We start from the raw sequence: 18075 nt of genomic DNA on the forward strand, positions 1-18075 counted from the left end.
TGTTTATGCCAAGTCTTGCCGGCCAGGGCTGGAGTTAAATCTACATCAATTTAGAGTAGAAGGAGAGACGTGCCAGGGTTCCCTGCTAGCTCCACGGGAAACTCTACTTACCCTTATTCAGAGCCAACTTAGTGGCGGCTACTAAAGGCCAAATGACACTTTGCTGAAGCTATAGAACATAGATATGAGAGGGTGCCACAGCTCTCTGTTTACTTGTATAGGATATTTAGGGACATATTTATCAAGGAAGGTGAATTCTATTCTCACTTTTTATCAAATATGCTCTTTAATTGTATGCTAATGTCTAATTGTACTGCTTAAAGATGAAAGAGGACAATGTCCATGTGTTGCAGTATAAACATATAAACCATATAAATCAAATATTGAATGCCCAGTGATGACTTCTTGGAGCTAAGGTAGGACTTACTGTAGGTAGGAAAAAAGAGGACCCAGCCCAGCAGGGCATCCCCGCTCCCCCCATACGTACTGATTTAGGCACAAGAGCACATTAGACATCTGTTCTAGACTAGGCCAATTAAGAGGAGCAGCATATTTAGACCTAATGATTGAGGTGATTGTGAGCCTTCTGTATAAACCATGGCAAGGCCCTTCCCTGCCACCATCTTGTTTTCCTATATACCCTATCCTACAGCTTCAATATTGTAGACTGCCTAATGGCCATGGAGGGCACCATACCATTTTCTTTCTACCTTTTGCCTTGCTCGCTGGGTTCCCTGTCTGCCTGTGATTGCTAGCAATGTGTGTATTCAACATTAAGTGGATGTTCCTACACAAACACATGGGCTCAGTTTGGTGGAAATGGAACTGTTAGTGCCGGGCCCACTCACCTACCAGCGAAGACTCCAACTGATGACATAACAGGGCAGGGATATGGGCAGGCTGGGTAAGGAATGGGGGGGCAAAGGCAGGGCTCTGTTTAAAAGGGGTGCTGGCCACAGAGAGGGTCAGCAGGTTGCAATCCAAAAAATGGTAACATTGTGTGAAATTGTGTCACTTGATTGTTATGTTGTTGGAGGTTCGGGTTGGAAGCAGAGCCCGCGCTAGGGATGAGAGAAACAAACTCTTACCAACAGGTGTCCTGTAACACCTTCTTTTTACCATCCATTACATTCTCTTAAAGATCTGTGACTAAACAATGGTGACCAGTAAGTCCTACTGGGTGGTTGGTTGCTATGGGTTACTAGACCTTGTGCAAAGTTTGTGATGCAATAAATATGACCTTTTTCTTTAGGACCAAAATAGATTGCATTGAAGAACCAAGCACCATACCCACATGAAGCCCATAGTTAATGAATGCACCATGAGTTCAATTTCCAACAGATGCACATTTTGCTGCAGTAGTAGTGCAAACCTTCCCGTGTGAGGGCTACTGGTATTTTTATATCCATCTAATGACCCTGCAATACAGAGAAAGGCAAACTGGGCACCAACTCTGCATAGGATCCAGTGACAGAGGGGCAAGTGGGTGTTGGAGTCACCCATCCATTTATAGATCGACATGGCTGGTTTATGGCTCATTGGTCCTCTTGATGCCAGTTTTATAAACTGGGATTGGTGAGGATGCTGGGATTTGTAGTTCCTAGTGGAGATCCAATGCATTATCCTGGGCAGGGAACAAGTTATGGTGCGTAGAAAAGACACATCTCGTTGAACAGTATGGGAATGCTCCCGCCGGGGAGTAGGGAATGAACTATTAGCGGGATGCGGGGGAATGCCAGTTACCTGAGGACTCCTCTTCCCAGATACAGGCTGTATTTTTAGCTACAGAATATTGATGTCAGGCTATTAGCCACATTAGCAATGCAATTAAGATGAAAACAAATAATGAGCCGTTTAATTACCCTTGAAGCTGCCGCCTGATAGAGATGGTAATGTTTCTGCTGGCTTTTTTTTTTCCTCTTCGTGCCTCAACTGGCAGCGCACAGAGAAGTGCAAGGGACAGGGAGGGGGTGCAGGGAAGGGGATGGTCTGCCAAGCTCCATACTGTCTGATAAACAAGCTTCAGCTGTCGGGGGGTTGCAGGGAGTTGCAAGCCGCTTATCCCTGATGTGTATAATGACATATAATGATGCCCAAGTTGCATCGACCCCTTTATGAGCACCATGTGGACGTGGTACAGTCAGCCTCTTCATATATTTGGCACAGATAATAATATGAGGGCACAAGAATGATCCTTGGCCAATGGCTGGTTGCCTGAGACTATGGCATTGCCCCTTGCAGCTATAATATGTCCATTGGCACCAACGGTGAGAGCTGCTAAATGTGCAAGTGTTTGGATAAGGCATTTTTAGTGTGGTCCTTAGGTTGCCCAAGGACTCCCTGTGGCCATCATCATTCTAATATGATCTTGGTGTGGAATGCACATAGCCTTGTGGCTCATAAAGGTAATAGGGTAGGGCAGCACGGTGGCAGACAAACACAAAGCATCAAAATGACAGCAGATGCCAAATGAGCATGATGGGACTTGTAGTTGATCCATGGCTGAAGGCCTGCTTATTGGAGAGTCCTGATGCTACACATGGCGACTGGAGCCATTCAGCTGACTGTTGGGAACAAGCAGATGTTTCCCTTGTTATTCCCCCATGCGCATTGACTCATGGCAATTAATGGGTTAAGAGTAACGGTGCTTTCTTCGCACTGTCTGTTCCCACTGTGCCCAGGGCTTGATGACAATGCTTTTTGGCCTTCCCGCGGCAGGGGGACGACTGCCAGCCTTCCTGCTGGGTGATCTACTAGTCAACCCATTAATGAGATCCTGGGAACAACATTAACTGGGCTGAGAGACAAGTTCCCCGCCGTTCGTTTCATTAACTAAATTAAGAATGTGCCCTTGTTTCATCTCGCCGAGAGGCACAAAGTGGATCTGTTTGGGAGTCAGGGAAGCTGGCAATGGCTTTGCTTGTGTGCAAGGTGTCTACATGTGGCCCTTAGGACAAACTGCAACAGACCCCACAGAATGGACCTATGCTGCCCTCTCCTGGATGTTTTTGGTACCAGTTGTTATTTAGGAAGCTCACCCATGCACTAAGGCACTGCACAACTCAGGGTGTAAAGCGATAAGTAAACCTTTACAATAAGTGTATGTAACATTCCTCAGAGTGATCATATAAGCATTTTTGCAACTTACACTCATTATTTATTTATTTTTTTAAATTTCAAGATATTAATGGAAATATATACTGTTAATATGATTGACTTTTACTACCACAGTGCCACCTGCTGGTCAGTTACAATAGGCATGCACCAAATCTATTATATTTGGGTTTGGCTGAACCCCAAAATCTTTTGTGAAAGATTTGGCTGAATAACTAATAAATGTAAATTGCAAAAGTGCTTAGAATAGCAATGCTATCAATTTTACATTCACTTATTTTAAAGGTTTACTTATCCTTTAAAGTGAAATTATAGAAACCCCTGTCCATACATAAAATCCTTAGCTCACACATGGGGTAACAAATAGAGGGAACTCCCCAGCGCTCATTCAACCTGTATGCCACATGGGGTCGTTTCTCGGCCTGTATAAAAAAATATGCCCCTAAGGCTGATGCCCCTCCGCTAGCATCAGCCTCCTACCTTGTCTGCAGCATTGTGTCGGCCTGGGTGTGGGCACACCCTGTAGACATTGGCAAAAAAAAACATGACAAGTCACATTTCGAGCCAATATCTGTCATGTGTGCCCGCACCCAGGTCAAGACAATACTGACATATCTATCCACTCACATACAGACCCATACTGACCCATCTATCCACTCACATACAGACCCACACTGACCCATCTATCCACTCACATACAGACCCATACTGACCTATATATCCACTCACATACAGACCCACACTGACCTATCTATCCACTCACATACAGACCCATACTGACCTATCTATCCACTCACATATAGACCCATACTGACCTATCTATTTATGGGAAAAAAAATCTGCCTATAATCCCCTCTAATGTACTTGTACAGAGTAATCATGTCCTTTTGCAAGTGCCTTTTTTACCAGAGAAAACAACCCCAGCCCTAACAGTCTAACCTTATAGTTATTACAGACCCAATAGAGATGGCAGGCACTTCAACCCAAGGGCAGGGGGCTGCTATGCTATTCCCACAACCTTAAAGAAGAGAGGAATTAATCTAACACCCAGAGGAGATCTTCCCTGTGGTCCCTGAGTTTGATCCAATCTGCTAGAACGCATTTGCCCTTCTGAAGAATCGTAGAGGGTTCTTCACCTCTGACTAAGTTTCAGGCATTGTCCATGTATGAATATACCATTTCCATCTGTATCCCTGAAGACAACACTTCTTTCCAGGAAACCAATCCTGTTGCTCACTCTTCCCCTTGGAAAGACATTATACAAATTCACACCCTGAGAATCTTGCAGGCCCCTAAGCTTAGCTTCTCAACCACAGCTCAGAGCACACTGAGCATGTGCAGTGCCACAGACACTGAAAAGATGCCCTATGGGGAGTTCCTGTGGTTAGCCTCACAGTATGGTTGCTACATTTCTCTGAGAATAATTCCAGCCGCAGGACAGGGAAAGGGGGGGGGGACCATAAGTAGGCAGAGTGGTGACACAAATGGGGCATGGAAATTATGTAAAGAGGGGGGTAAGCAGTGATGTAAAGGGGCAGAAGTTGTCTTAATAGAGGGAGAAAAGAGTGGACCTGGCACTTATTCAGGTCTCCAGGTTAATATGATAAAAGGGATATCAGGGCAACTGTATTACAAGAAGAAAATAATTAAAACTCCATGCAAAGTGCTTTTTTCAACTTTTATATAAAAATGTTATTGGACATTTTATTTATTCACTGTAACTCTATCTTCCGTTATCTCCACTCTCTTCCTTCAGCAGCTCCTGTGTAACTCAGTGACAGGCAGCAGGGGGCGCCAGAGCCAAGCTACATGCAGAGCCCATAAGCAGGGAAAGGTCCGATGGCGGCATGGCACAGACGGGACCCAGTGCTGCTGCTATGGCTCCGGAGGATGTGTGCTGCGGGACGGAGAGGCTTGCTGTGCCGGTGAGCGGCCCCTGGGAGAACCTGCCTGCCTTCCAGGTGAGCGAAGAGATTATCTCTACAAGCAAAGCCTGTACTTCCGCCTCCAAGCGCCAAAACTTACGCAGTAGAGACGCGAAGAATTCTGGGACATGTAGTTGTTTGGTGGCTGTGCGAAACTACAACTCCCGTAATGCTCCTTTGTGATTGGTAATCATGTCTGGACTGAGATTCAAATTAGTCCCGGGCGTTTCAAGTACAGAGAGGCCCAAACAGCCACCCCGCCAGCCTAATAAATAGTGAGTGTCCTTAATCAAGCATGGTGCCATAGCCTTCCCATTGTGTTACAATCCCATTACAAGAAGCTTGCATGGCCAAGCAGAGGTGTGTACCTGTTATTCTCTATACTAGGGACAACACTGCAGGTTTTCTCATTATAACCACTATCTGGTTGCTAAGGTAACATGGACCCTAGCAACCACATAGCTGTTAAAACTGCAGAGCTGCTGCCTACAAGCCTACAGGTTGGTGCATACTTTGCTGTAAGACAGAATGAAAGTTGTTTGTTGGGCAGCTTGATGTGGGGCACATGTGAGGCTTTGCTTGTTGCCAGGAGCTGAGATTGTCATGGTAACGCACATCCCAGCCTACATACCTTCCTTCCCAGATATGGGCTCACGTATGTATTTGGGCTGCAATGTTACTCATTTAGCCAGAAAGAAACAATAACCTTATGTAATTCTGCCGTGTGTGTGAGAGAGATCTGGATGTGCCTTCCCTATACCAAGGCTTCTGCAGAAATTCCCCTTTAAGGAGACACATACCCTATATATAATAATGTGAAACTGCCTTGGGTGCCCTCCTGAGCAGTGCTGCAATGTACCTGCAGAGTTACCCTGCTAATGTTAGGGTGTAAAGTATAGGGTTGGAACGCCCTCTGCTGTTTGGTCCTGGCAAGGGCAAAACAACAAATAGTGTAAGTGAGCAGGGAAGCATCAGGAGATACTTTCTGTTTTAGTAAATAATTGTATTTATTTACTTTCCGATTTTACACTATTAGCTGAAACTGGAGCTCCCATGCTGTTTGGTCTGGGCAGAAGTGTCTCAGTATCCTTAGCAGCCCTGTCACACCAACACTCCCACCAGTCAGCCCCTGGGTGTCTTGCAGCATGGCAGCTACCAGGTTATTATTATTATCATTTATTTATAAAGCGCCAACATATTCCGCAGCGCTGTACAATAAGTGGGTTTCATACATTGGACATACAGAGTAACATATAAAGCAATCAATAACCGATACAAGAGGGGAAGAGAGCCCTGTCCAAAAGAGCTTACAATCTACAAGGAGAAAGGGTTGAGACACAAGGTGTGGGAATGGGCAAGACCAGAGGTGTGAGAGGTGGGGCACAGGGTATTGCTTTTAGCAGCACACTGAGGGTATGTTAAACTAGATTAGGGTAGGTTGGGCAGTTGGAGCTCCAGGCTTTAATCATGGCCAGGCTCAGCAGAGGGAGCCCCCTCCCTGCACATAGCAGCAGCAGTCCCTTTATAATCTCCCTGCCCTTTGGGCACCAATATCCAGGCTCCTTTAAGGTTTTGCCTATTTCTCTGCATTCCCTGCTCTAGGAGCACCCCCAGAAGGCTTCCCAAAGGGGAGTAAGGTCCCTGTCCATTAGTATGCTATTCTGGGAGAATATCTCTTTGGTCTGAATGATTTGTTCTTACTTTGTTTTGGTTTTACCCAGTACACCCCAGAGCTGATTGCCGGACCGGGAGCTGAACAAGATCCAAGCGAAGTGACCATCCAAGGCTGTGATTGCCGAGGCTCCAACTGTGTTGCTGAACTCTGCAGCTGCTTACCCCATGGTACCAACTATGTACGGCGCACCATTGTCAGCGGGCAAAGGCCAGTGCGGGAATGTCACATAATGTGCAGCTGTGGGGAATCCTGCCCCAACCGAGAGACCCAGCAGGGGCTTCAGTACCAGTTGCAGCTGTGCCAGAGGCCTGGGAAGGGCTGGGGGGTCTGTACGCTGGAAGATATCCCAAGCGGCAGGTTTGTGTGTGAATACGCTGGGGAGGTGCTTGGACATGAGCAGGCCCGAAGCAGAACACTCTCCCAGAACCCCTGTGCCAATAATTATATCATTGCAGTACGTGAGCATCTACATGGGGGGCAGATACTGCAGACCTTTGTAGACCCGACCCACATAGGCAACGTGGGCAGATTCTTAAACCACTCATGTGACCCAAACCTCTTCATGATGCCAGTCCGTACTCACTCCATGGTTCCAAAACTGGCACTGTTTGCTGCCCGGGATATCCAGGCCGGAGAGGAGCTGTGTTATGATTATTCAGGGAAATTCTTTAATCAGACTCCTGCCTGTGAAACTCTGGACCCGGAGGAACCGAGCTCACGCAAGAAGTGCCAGTGTGGGGCCAGGGCCTGCTCTGGTTTCCTTCCCTACGAAAGCTCTTTGTTTTAAATGTGACTCTGCCCCTCAGTTCTATAAGGCGCCTACTAAGATGGAGGGATTACCATGTGTTCAGCACTCCTACATGATATTCTCATAGGAATAAATTGCTTATTAACATGAAGTTTCCTCAAATGGGTACTCTACCCAAAAACTGCCTTGTAACTCATTGTGTTCAGGTAAGCTATTACTGGCTGAAGGTGGCCAATATAGGAGACTTTCAAAGCATGAGGGTCAGAGGGAGAGATTTCAGTTTTTTACTATAAGGAAGAGTCTTGCTGGCTCCTTAGTTGTCCCTGGTTGTAAGAACTTGTTTTATGACTAACCCCCTTACTGCTCTTAAGATCATAGGGCTTTTTTTACTATGGTTTATAATACCCCTATGATCTCAACAGCAGTAAATGGGTTAATGTGAATTATAACAGGTTTTAGCAACCAGTGACAACTAAGGAGCCAACAACCCTCTTCCTTATGCTGAAAAGCTGCAAACATTATTTCTTTAGAAGTTTATGTCCTAATGACAAACTTTCCTTAACACTGACAGATGCAGTGAGCCTAACAGAGTCATATAAATAATAGTGTTTATTGGGGGTTTTATCTGTTATTGGTGTGTTACCTTAAGACAAATAGCTGCAGATTCTTCGGAAGTTGGCAGGCTTTGTCCTTATTTACTACTACTACAACTGCTCTGGACTAGACACTACACCCTCCTTCTCTTTTTTGGCTTTGGCATAAGCAAAGGGTGGCAACCCTTGTCGATGTTCAGTTTACTGTTGATGTCTTGATGAAATGGGCATTTGTCTGCTTTAAAATCTATACTGCATAAAGAATGTTTTCTTTAGTATTAAATGTTCTTGAGTAATTATGGATTGGCCTTCATTAGAGATGAAGAGACAGGTGAGTGCTGACTTACTCTTTACCTGCTTTCTGTCTCAGCACGGCAAGGAGTCCAGCCTCGCTGCTCTACCCTTTCTGATAATATGGCTATTCTTCTTTTTACAATTGTATCTTAACCCTTATGTTTTGTGGACAGTATCCTCCTGTGGCCTAAAGGAGTCCTCTGATATGGGGAGCTCCATAAGGAAATTGGCTGGTGTAAGTTATTTATTAGCTGTAACTCGCTGTATAGGGGTTGTCTCTTATATTCTTGTAGTAGTTCAATTTCATCAAAAGCTAATTTACCAGAGCAGGGACAAGAGGGGAGGTACCCTCATCCACTGTCTCCTCTACCCCACCAGTCACTGCCTAAACCACCCCATCTTTGTTTGCCATTACCAGGCTGCTCCCGAACCCACCTGCCCACCCGGTATAGTGGGGGAATATGGAAACTATGCTACAGTTTTTTTTCCTGGGAATTGCTCCCACCTAGCCAGTTGCATTTAAAGGCACATACATATGTTGCCTACCCCTGGCTCCAGCCCTGTAATTAACCAGCTTATATATTTGTTTTCACCCTCCACTCTGGTGTCCTGTTGCCTCCAACATAAAACTCCCTCTTACCCCTGCACTTCCTGTAAAGTACAAGCTTTACACTGGGTCTCTTCCCTTTGTATCAGTGTAAATATATTGACATCTCTTTCTGTTTCCCTGCAGGGTAGGTTGGCACCTTATGATGCCACCTGAGATTTCAAGTAAATACAAAGAGCATAGTCTTCAAAAATAAATCATTTTTATTTTTACAAATTACATTGTTCTTATTTCATCAAAAAGGACATTTGCCCAGGTCCATCAGGATAGGGCAGCCACCACATCTGAAATAACTTTTAAATGCAGCATCACCCATAGATTACTTCTCATATTAATCAGGTGACATAGCTCTTCTGCACATCCTGTCATTTCTCTCCATTTCTGGATGGGGTTGCATATGAGACGCCTGGTGGAGCTCGGCAGCAATGGCTTCTTCCTGGCCGAGGTTCCTCAGAGCGCTTAGTAGGGAGTTAAATGAGCTTTCCTTTCCCTGCAGCTGCTCCATCCCATACCTGGAAAACAAACAGCAAGAATTACATATAAATGGTCAATAAGGGGAACTATTGTGAAAATGAAATGTAATACCAGCTTCCACTTTTTGTAATAAGAAACTTTTTAAGTATAATCAGTTTCAAATATTATTAGTTTCTGACAAATCAAAGTCCTCTTTTCTATCCCCCTCTTAGCAATCTGTCTCTCTCCGTGCAGGAGTTGGAGGGATAGTTAAGAGTAACTTGGTAATTTCAGAAGAAGTACCATATTTATTATATGTAGAAAGATATTATTATTAACATTATTTATAAAGCGCCAACATATTCCGCAGCGCTGTACAATAAGTTTCTTATTTACATGAGATAAAGCTTATATTACATTTCAATTTTCACAGTAGTTCCCCTTTAATTATATTCCAGGTTGATCTAATAGAAAATTAATTCTGAAAATGTTAAAATATATGAGAGCAGCTCCTTCTTGTCCCGGGTTCCTACGAGAGCGCAGGGGAGAACTCAATGAGATTTCCTTTGACCACAGTCACTCCATCTCACATCTGAAAAACAGAAACACAGCAGCAATTTCATCTAAATGCCCATTTAACCTGAGATACAAATTGGGCCAATGTGAAAATACACTTTGACTGACTTGAAATATTTGTGAAACAAAAGAGTTGGTTTCTTACCTTGGTACTGGACATTTCTTGTCTGACATAGATGGCGACATAATCTGCAACATTTTTGCTGTGGAAACATGTTTATTATTATTATTATTATTATTTTTCAACATGTACATCTACTATTGTGTTTCAGTAACTGAACTTAAGGTTTTATCTGTAAGAATGTGGGCTCACCTGCAGGGACTGTTGTTCCACCATTAGGCTGTTCCTTCACAACCTGTTGATGTCGGGAAATCTGATATCCATTTTGTACCGATGAGGCTTCTCATGTGTATCTGGGGCAGGCCCGGAGTGGCAATCTGTAGTTTCTGGCAAATGCCACAGGGGGCTGTTTGGACTTGAAAAGCCAGGGTCTCTTTTAAATCTCAGTCCAGACCTAATATATGGTGGCGCCTCCCACTGTTCCAGTCATATATTTGCCCCTTCCAATAGTCTGTAGCTCACTCAGTGGCACTTTAATAGCTCTTCAGGGCTAAGATACAGATACTCTGGAGCCACCTGTAGATACTGTTGTTCCACCATTAGTCTGTTCCTTCACAATCAGGTCAGGCCCAGGGTGGCAATCTGTAGATTCTGGCAAATGCCACAGGGGGCTGTTTGGATCTTTGTACTTGAAATGCCAGGGTCTCTGTCCAGAACTCTGCTCTTCAGGGCTGATGTACAGACACTTTGGCGCCACCATTAGACTCTTCCTTCAGAAACTGATGACTTGGGGCATCTGATATTAACTTTACGTCAATGTGGCTTTTAATTTGTATATGGACTGGCCCTCCACCCGCCCTTTCCAGTCATATATCTGCCCCTTGCAACTGCCTCTCACTCAGCTGAATAGTCAAATCCTTCAAATAACTGTTGTGCCTCTGGTGATATGGCTTTAGCTGGTGGCATTAATCCCCAGGCTTGGCATTCAGATTGCCTGGTACTCTCTGTAAGTCCACTGACATCTGGTTTAAATGGAGGCATCAGTTCTCTTTCAAGAAATTCTTCCCAATCAATATCCTGTAAAATAGGTGATATTAAATAGCTACACACATGAAACATGCAGATTACATACAAACACTGACAGATACAGGAGGTATAAAGGGTTGTGCTCATTAGAGGTCCTACTGTATTCCTGGCTTGATGCACAATAATTACAATATAAACTTACTTCAAAGAATTCATGGGCTTTAACCTCTTCAGCACCGGCCTCGCTGGATCCGAGGCGATCACATGGATTTTTCTCCAGTAACTACAATAAATGTAAAATCATTGTTAAATTGACAGAACCATCAGGCCCCCATCCCAGTCCCACAGCCAAATCATCATCCACTTACTCTTAGTATTAGGCACTGAGCTTCCTCAGACAATTCCTCTGTCAGGGCAGGTCTGTCGTTCCTGATGCTCTCAAATAACTCCATGTCATCTTCTGCATCAAATGGGAACTGAAACATGAAATATTATTTCTTTATTAAACCTGTGTTCTAATTTAATATCATTAAAGTGTTTTAAAATCCCATTTAACACTATAATGGCAGGGATAGCTGATTTCTAGGCATTATGCTTACCTGGAACATGAGCATGACATATAACACAACCCCAAGGGCACACCAGTCAACGGCCCTGCTGTATGCCATGTCATCAATAATCTCTGGGGCCATGTAGCAGTTTGTTCCGCACCGGGTCTTACTGCGATCACCATATCTGAAACCTTAAAGACAAAAAAACACAGTAAGATGATCTGTATACCCTATCTGTAAGAGACTTCCCTCCGCTGCTTGCATACATACTGTACATACACAGATATACAGGTCCTTTTAAAAAAATTAGCATATTGTGATAAAGTTCATTATTTTCTGTAATGTACTGATAAACATTAGACTTTCATATATTTTAGATTCATTACACACAACTGAAGTAGTTCAAGCCTTTTCTTGTTTTAATATTGATGATTGTGGCATACAGCTCATGAAAACCCAAAATTCCTATCTCAAAAAATTAGCATATTTCATCCGCCCAATAAAAGAAAAGTGTTTTTAATACAAAAAAAGTCAACCTTCAAATAATTATGTTCAGTTATGCACTCAATACTTGGTCGGGAATCCTTTTGCAGAAATGACTGCTTCAATGTGGCGTGGCATGGAGGCAATCAGCCTGTGGCACTGCTCAGGTGTTATGGAGGCCCAGGATGCTTCAATAGCGGCCTTAAGCTCATCCAGAGTGTTGGGTCTTGTGTCTCTCAACTTTCTCTTCACAATATCCCACAGATTCTCTATGGGGTTCAGGTCAGGAGAGTTGGCAGGCCAATTGAGCACAGTAATACCATGGTCAGTAAACCATTTACCAGTGGTTTTGGCACTGTGAGCAGGTGCCAGGTCGTGCCGAAAAATGAAATCTTCATCTCCATAAAGCTTTTCAGCAGATGGAAGCATGAAGTGCTCCAAAATCTCCTGATAGCTAGCTGCATTGACCCTGCCCTTGATAAAACACAGTGGACCAACACCAGCAGCTGACATGGCACCCCAGACCATCACTGACTGTGGGTACTTGACACTGGACTTCAGGCATTTTGGCATTTCCCTCTCCCCAGTCTTCCTCCAGACTCTGGCACCTTGATTTCCGAATGACATACTTTGGACCACTGAGCAACAGTCCAGTGCTGCTTCTCTGTAGCTCAGGTCAGGCGCTTCTGCCGCTGTTTCTGGTTCAAAAGTGGCTTGACCTGGGGAATGCAGCACCTGTAGCCCATTTCCTGCATGCGCCTGTACACGGTGGCTCTGGATGTTTCTACTCCAGACTCAGTCCACTGCTTCTGCAGGTCCCCCAAGGTCAGGAATCGGTCCTTCTCCACAATCTTCCTCAGGGCCCAGTCACCTCTTCTCGTTGTGCAGTGTTTTCTGCCACACTTTTTCCTTCCCACAGACTTCCCACTGAGGTGCCTTGATACAGCACTCTGGGAACAGCCTATTTGTTCAGAAATGTCTTTCTGTGTCTTACCCTCTTGCTTGAGGGTGTCAATGATGGCCTTCTGGACAGCAGTCAGGTCGGCAGTCTTACCCATGATTGCGGTTTTGAGTAATGAACCAGGCTGGGAGTTTTTAAAAGCCTCAGGAATCTTTTGCAGGTTTTTAGAGTTAATTTGTTGATTCAGATGATTAGGTTAATAGCTCGTTTAGAGAACCTTTTCATGATATGCTAATTTTTTGAGATAGGAATTTTGGGTTTTCATGAGCTGTATGCCACAATCATCAATATTAAAACAAGAAAAGGCTTGAACTACTTCAGTTGTGTGTAATGAATCTAAAATATATGAAAGTCTAATGTTTATCAGTACATTACAGAAAATAATGAACTTTATCACAATATGCTAATTTTTTGAAAAGGACCTGTATATATCTAAAAATCATCCAAATAAACCCCAACTATTCCCTTATATGCTTTGCAATTATAACAAATGTTACCATCTTTGCTCAGGCCAAAATCCACGATTTTCAGATAGCCATGTATATCCACCATTAGATTTTCCAGTTTCAGATCTCTGAATTTAAAGAAAAACAAATATTGTTCAATAGTAGTCACCATAGTGAGGGCAGACACCTATATTAGCTATAAAAACTCAGATAAATAACACTATTTTATATTGGAAAATGTGGTTTGTACAGTGCTGTAAGAGCTAAAACACTTACCTATGGACAATGTTATACCGGTGTAATTCCTCCAGACCGAGCACTATACAGGCAGTGTAAAACCTACATAAAGAGGAAAATAATTCAGTGAGTGATTTGATAGATTCAGGATGTGAGTGCTACTCTATGTGAATGTGATTGTCAGTGTGCCAGGACTCTCTGCCAGTCAGACACCCCAATATTTCACATGGATCAACCCTAACTCCTAATCCCATCCCACTTACATGGCTTTTGATTCCTCAAATGCTCCTTGATACTCGAGCAGATGGCACAGATCACCTCCAGGAAGATATTCCATTACAAAAAAGAGGTGATTCTCACTCTGGAATGTGGTGTATAAGGAAACCAGGAATGGGTGCTCTGCGCTGGTAACCTTCTGAAGGATTCGCTTCTCCTTGAAAACACTGGGGGGAGAAAGTATAAAACTAAATAACATGACCACATGAACCCTGAACAGGTGAACTTGTACATAAATAGACCATTTACCACTTTAAGCAATAAATATTAATAATACTGACAATTCTTTGACATTTTGTTGTGCAAAAAGACACCAAAAGTTAATCATTATCAAATATATATATATATATATATATATAAATTAAAAATATCAGTAGAAAACAGAAAGCAGGTAATGACCACTCTTTAACTGACCTTTCGATATCATTCTTGACAATAATCCTCTCTTTCTTGAGGGTCTTTATGGCACACAGTTGTTTTGTGTCCTTGTATTCTGCCAGGAACACCTGGAATGAGACAGTAAGGTCAGTGCCTATGCTTTAGCAGGTTACTAACCCTAATAGGGACACAGCAACCCACCTTTCCAAAGGTGCCTTCGCCCAATACTTTTCCCAGATCGAAGTTTTCCAGAGATCTGGGCATGGTGCTGAAATGAAAAAGAGTTACAGGCAGAGAGTTATAGTTATTTTATAATAATAATGGTAAAAAGAATAACAGCAGAATACTAATAATAGTGAGAATATAGTCCAAACTAATACCTATCAGAGGGTCCTTCTGCACCTAGTAGCTCGGTGACTGACTCTGAGCCATTGGGAGCTTCTTCACACTGTTAAAGAACAAAGGGAATTATACATCAAAAAAACTGATATATATATGTGAATCATTTCTAAAGAATACATGGAATCTACTTACAGCTGAGGGGACACTAAAGGAGGTGGCAGTGAAGTTTGCCACCGTGTCCTCTTCCGGCTCAAATCCACCCTCCTCCTGTCCAACAGTGTGAGACATTCCAACATCAGGAGGCTCAATCACTTCAGGAGAATCTATAACAATTAAACAACATGGCATAATTAGCACTAAACCCTGTGATTGTTATTGTAACCAGGACACCCCCCAAAATATATATAATCAGGAAATAATAGACTATAATATTCCTATAAATGGATGAGTATTGAGCTATGAAAGATATTACTCAATAAATAAGAAAGATTAGTGAATGCTAAACCTGGTTGTTATATATAATTTCACCCCATTTACCAAAAATATCAATAGTGAATGAGCCAGGAACTCATAGTATAAACATTACAGGTGCATATCAGTCTCTTTATGATCACACTTACCCAATAATGGCACCGGGTGGTCAGGCATCTCTACAGTGGCAATGAACTCCACCGGAGGCTCACACACATCAGTTATTTCATGAATCTTCACAAATACAGGTTCAGTTTTAAAATAGTTCTGTAAAGTTGAAGACAGGCAGAATATTAAATAAACACACAAGGGCTCATTTATAAATGTGGGCAATGTGCTGAGTACAAAATAAATCTGTGCAAGTGACCATGTTAATTTTTGCCCACTAAAATGTTGTGTTTGCCACTATACACAAGCTATGCTATAACATAAGTGCAAGTTTTATGCCCATATTCAATAGTGCACACTTTGCCCTGTGCCATTATGGGCATTAAGATGGTGGGCATGGGCATTCCCTTACATGCATATATTGAAAAAGAGAAGAAAATCCCTTTACCTTAGATTTAGATGAAGTAGTGTGACAACAACCCATCACCGTTTCTCCTGTAAAAGAAAAGACCATGGAATTAAAACAGCTCATGGAAACTGCTTAATGATGCAGGAAATTATACTTACAGAGAGAGAGCAGGCAACTGGCAGGGATCTGTAGCTGTGCCGCTGTCTGCCAGCAGTTGGCCACTCACCTTAGTGCACTAGGGGCATTATGGGAAATCAAGCATCTGATTGGCTGCCGTGTGATACTAGATCTGGTACAAACTTTGTGACTTATTACATTGCCCCAAAAGTGCTGCCATAATGTATAGAGAAGTGTCAGTATCGCTGCAACTACAATAGGGAGTCACGTGCCATTGAAAGCATCAAAACACGGGCAAAACCATATTTCTAGTGTCGGTCTCAGTACACTGGCCCAAGGACTGGCAATGCCTCCCTATTAATGAATTAAAAATGTAATAACAGATTTTCTTTTCATATTTATCAGGAAAATGTACTTACAGAGAGAGAAAGCAGGCAACAGGCAGGGATCTGTAGCTTTACAGCTAATTGTCTGCCAGCAGTTGGCCACAGGAGCAGCCTGCAGGCACCTAACTGTCATCAACTGCCAACCTGCCATCCATTATCAGTAATGGCTAAAGAAACTTTGATATAACTAGCACTAATGTTACTCTAAATATAATATAAAGTAAAAATATGAGTAATGGGATTAATAAAAATGTATAGAGAAGTGCCAGTATTGCTGTAATTATAATAGAAAGTCACGTGCCAGTGAGCCCACTGGATATGGGCAAAATCATACTTCTTGTGCTTTTAGTTTTTATTCAATGCAGCCCAAGAGCTGGCAATGCCTCCCTATTAAGGAATTAACAATGTAATAACAGGATTCTTTCCATATTTAGCAGGAAAATGTACTTACAGAGAGAGCAGGCAACAGGCAAGGATCACTAGCTTTGCAGCCAACTGTCTGAAAGCAGTTGGGCAGTAAGGGCATCATGTGACATTATCTGAAAGCAAGCATCTGATTGGTTGCTCTGCGACACTAGACCTGGAATAAACTGTGACTGTTATTACATTGTCCCAATATCATTGCCATACTGTGTTACCTTTCTTCCAGCCATTGACCAACTGCCTCTCTTTAACTCTCAACATAAAGCTTCAAATCCAAACAGTACAGTACTGTAACACAACAACACATAATATGGAAGCTGCAAAACAATAAAAAAGGAGTGAATTATAAATGAACTCCCCCAAACACTACAACTGATGCTCATAACTAAATTACAGCTATATCACTGCATTGTTTTAGCTGGATCCATGCAATGAGCACCCGTATGCTGAGTGGGATGATGGGTCATGCCCCCCCCCCCCCCCCCACTTCCATTGCTTATTCCACACTTCATAACCTGCAGATGAAATGTACCCAACTTTGTGACTGCAATTAGATTGCAAGCTTCACTGGGGCTGGTACTGATGGAAATGATTAGTGGTCAGTGTAATGAGATATATAACTAAATCATACAGGGAGAAGGGGGTAATAGAGTACTAACGGCGATATACACAGTGAGACTCGGGCAGATGCAGTGATGCCCCTTTTGTCCCCAGATCTCAATTCTCATTAGGGGATGCTGGGAAGTGTCGCACAAGAACAGGGGGGGGGGAGTGCAGTCACTATTAAATGGCTCAGTGCTTTCCAACTTGTCCGATATATAGACCTTAAAGATATGGTTTTAGTATTGTATAAATTTTAGTATGTTATAGAATGGCCAATTCTCAGCAACTTTTCAGTTGGTCTTCATTGTTTACTTGTAGTTTTTAATTATTTGCCTTCTTCTTTACTGACCCCGGCACCCAAAAAACTATTGCTCTGTGAGGCTACAGTTTTATTGTTATTCTTACTTTTTGTACTTTATTTTCTATTCAGGCCCTATTCATATACCAGTCTCATCCAAACCACTTCCTGGTTGCTAAAGTAACTTGGACCCTAGCAACCAAATAGCTGATGAAACTGAAGAGCTGCTGAACTGAAAATGAAATAACTTAAAAAGTACAAATAATTAAAAAAAAATGAAGACCAATCGTAAATTGTCTCAGAATACATTATACTAAAAGTTAATTCAAAGGTGAACACCCCCTTTTTTAAACAGCAGGAACACAAATAAGTCAATATAATTGTATATATTACATATACTGGGAATTTCATATTGTACGTTGTATTGTCCACTGTGTGCCATCCAGTGTTGGACTGGGACCACAGGGGCCCACCAGAAAACTTTAGATCACAGGCCCACGTTCCTAATTATTCT

At 42.8% G+C, this 18075-nt stretch overlaps 2 protein-coding genes across 2 annotated transcripts; one reads left to right on the forward strand and one right to left on the reverse strand.

Moving 5' to 3' along the window:
- The first annotated feature begins 4932 nt into the window (after window positions 1-4932).
- Window positions 4933-7643, forward strand: setmar (SET domain and mariner transposase fusion gene). Its single transcript, NM_001114263.1, has 2 exons — window positions 4933-5075; window positions 6761-7643. The coding sequence occupies exons 1-2, from the start codon at window positions 4962-4964 to the stop codon at window positions 7499-7501; spliced, it is 855 nt and encodes a 284-aa protein (NP_001107735.1). The 5' UTR covers window positions 4933-4961; the 3' UTR covers window positions 7502-7643.
- Window positions 7644-9802: 2159 nt separating this feature from the next.
- LOC116410464 (serine/threonine-protein kinase N2-like) lies at window positions 9803-11892 on the reverse strand. The gene is made up of 3 exons (XM_031901145.1): window positions 11441-11892; window positions 11275-11355; window positions 9803-11123 (listed from the first exon to the last, which is right to left on the reverse strand). Exons 1-3 carry the CDS (start codon window positions 11555-11557, stop codon window positions 10941-10943), a joined length of 381 nt encoding a protein of 126 aa, XP_031757005.1. The 5' UTR covers window positions 11558-11892; the 3' UTR covers window positions 9803-10940.
- Window positions 11893-18075: the final 6183 nt, after the last annotated feature.

Source organism: Xenopus tropicalis, chromosome 4, assembly GCF_000004195.4.
Source record: "Xenopus tropicalis strain Nigerian chromosome 4, UCB_Xtro_10.0, whole genome shotgun sequence".
Classification (NCBI taxonomy): Eukaryota; Metazoa; Chordata; class Amphibia; order Anura; family Pipidae; genus Xenopus; species Xenopus tropicalis.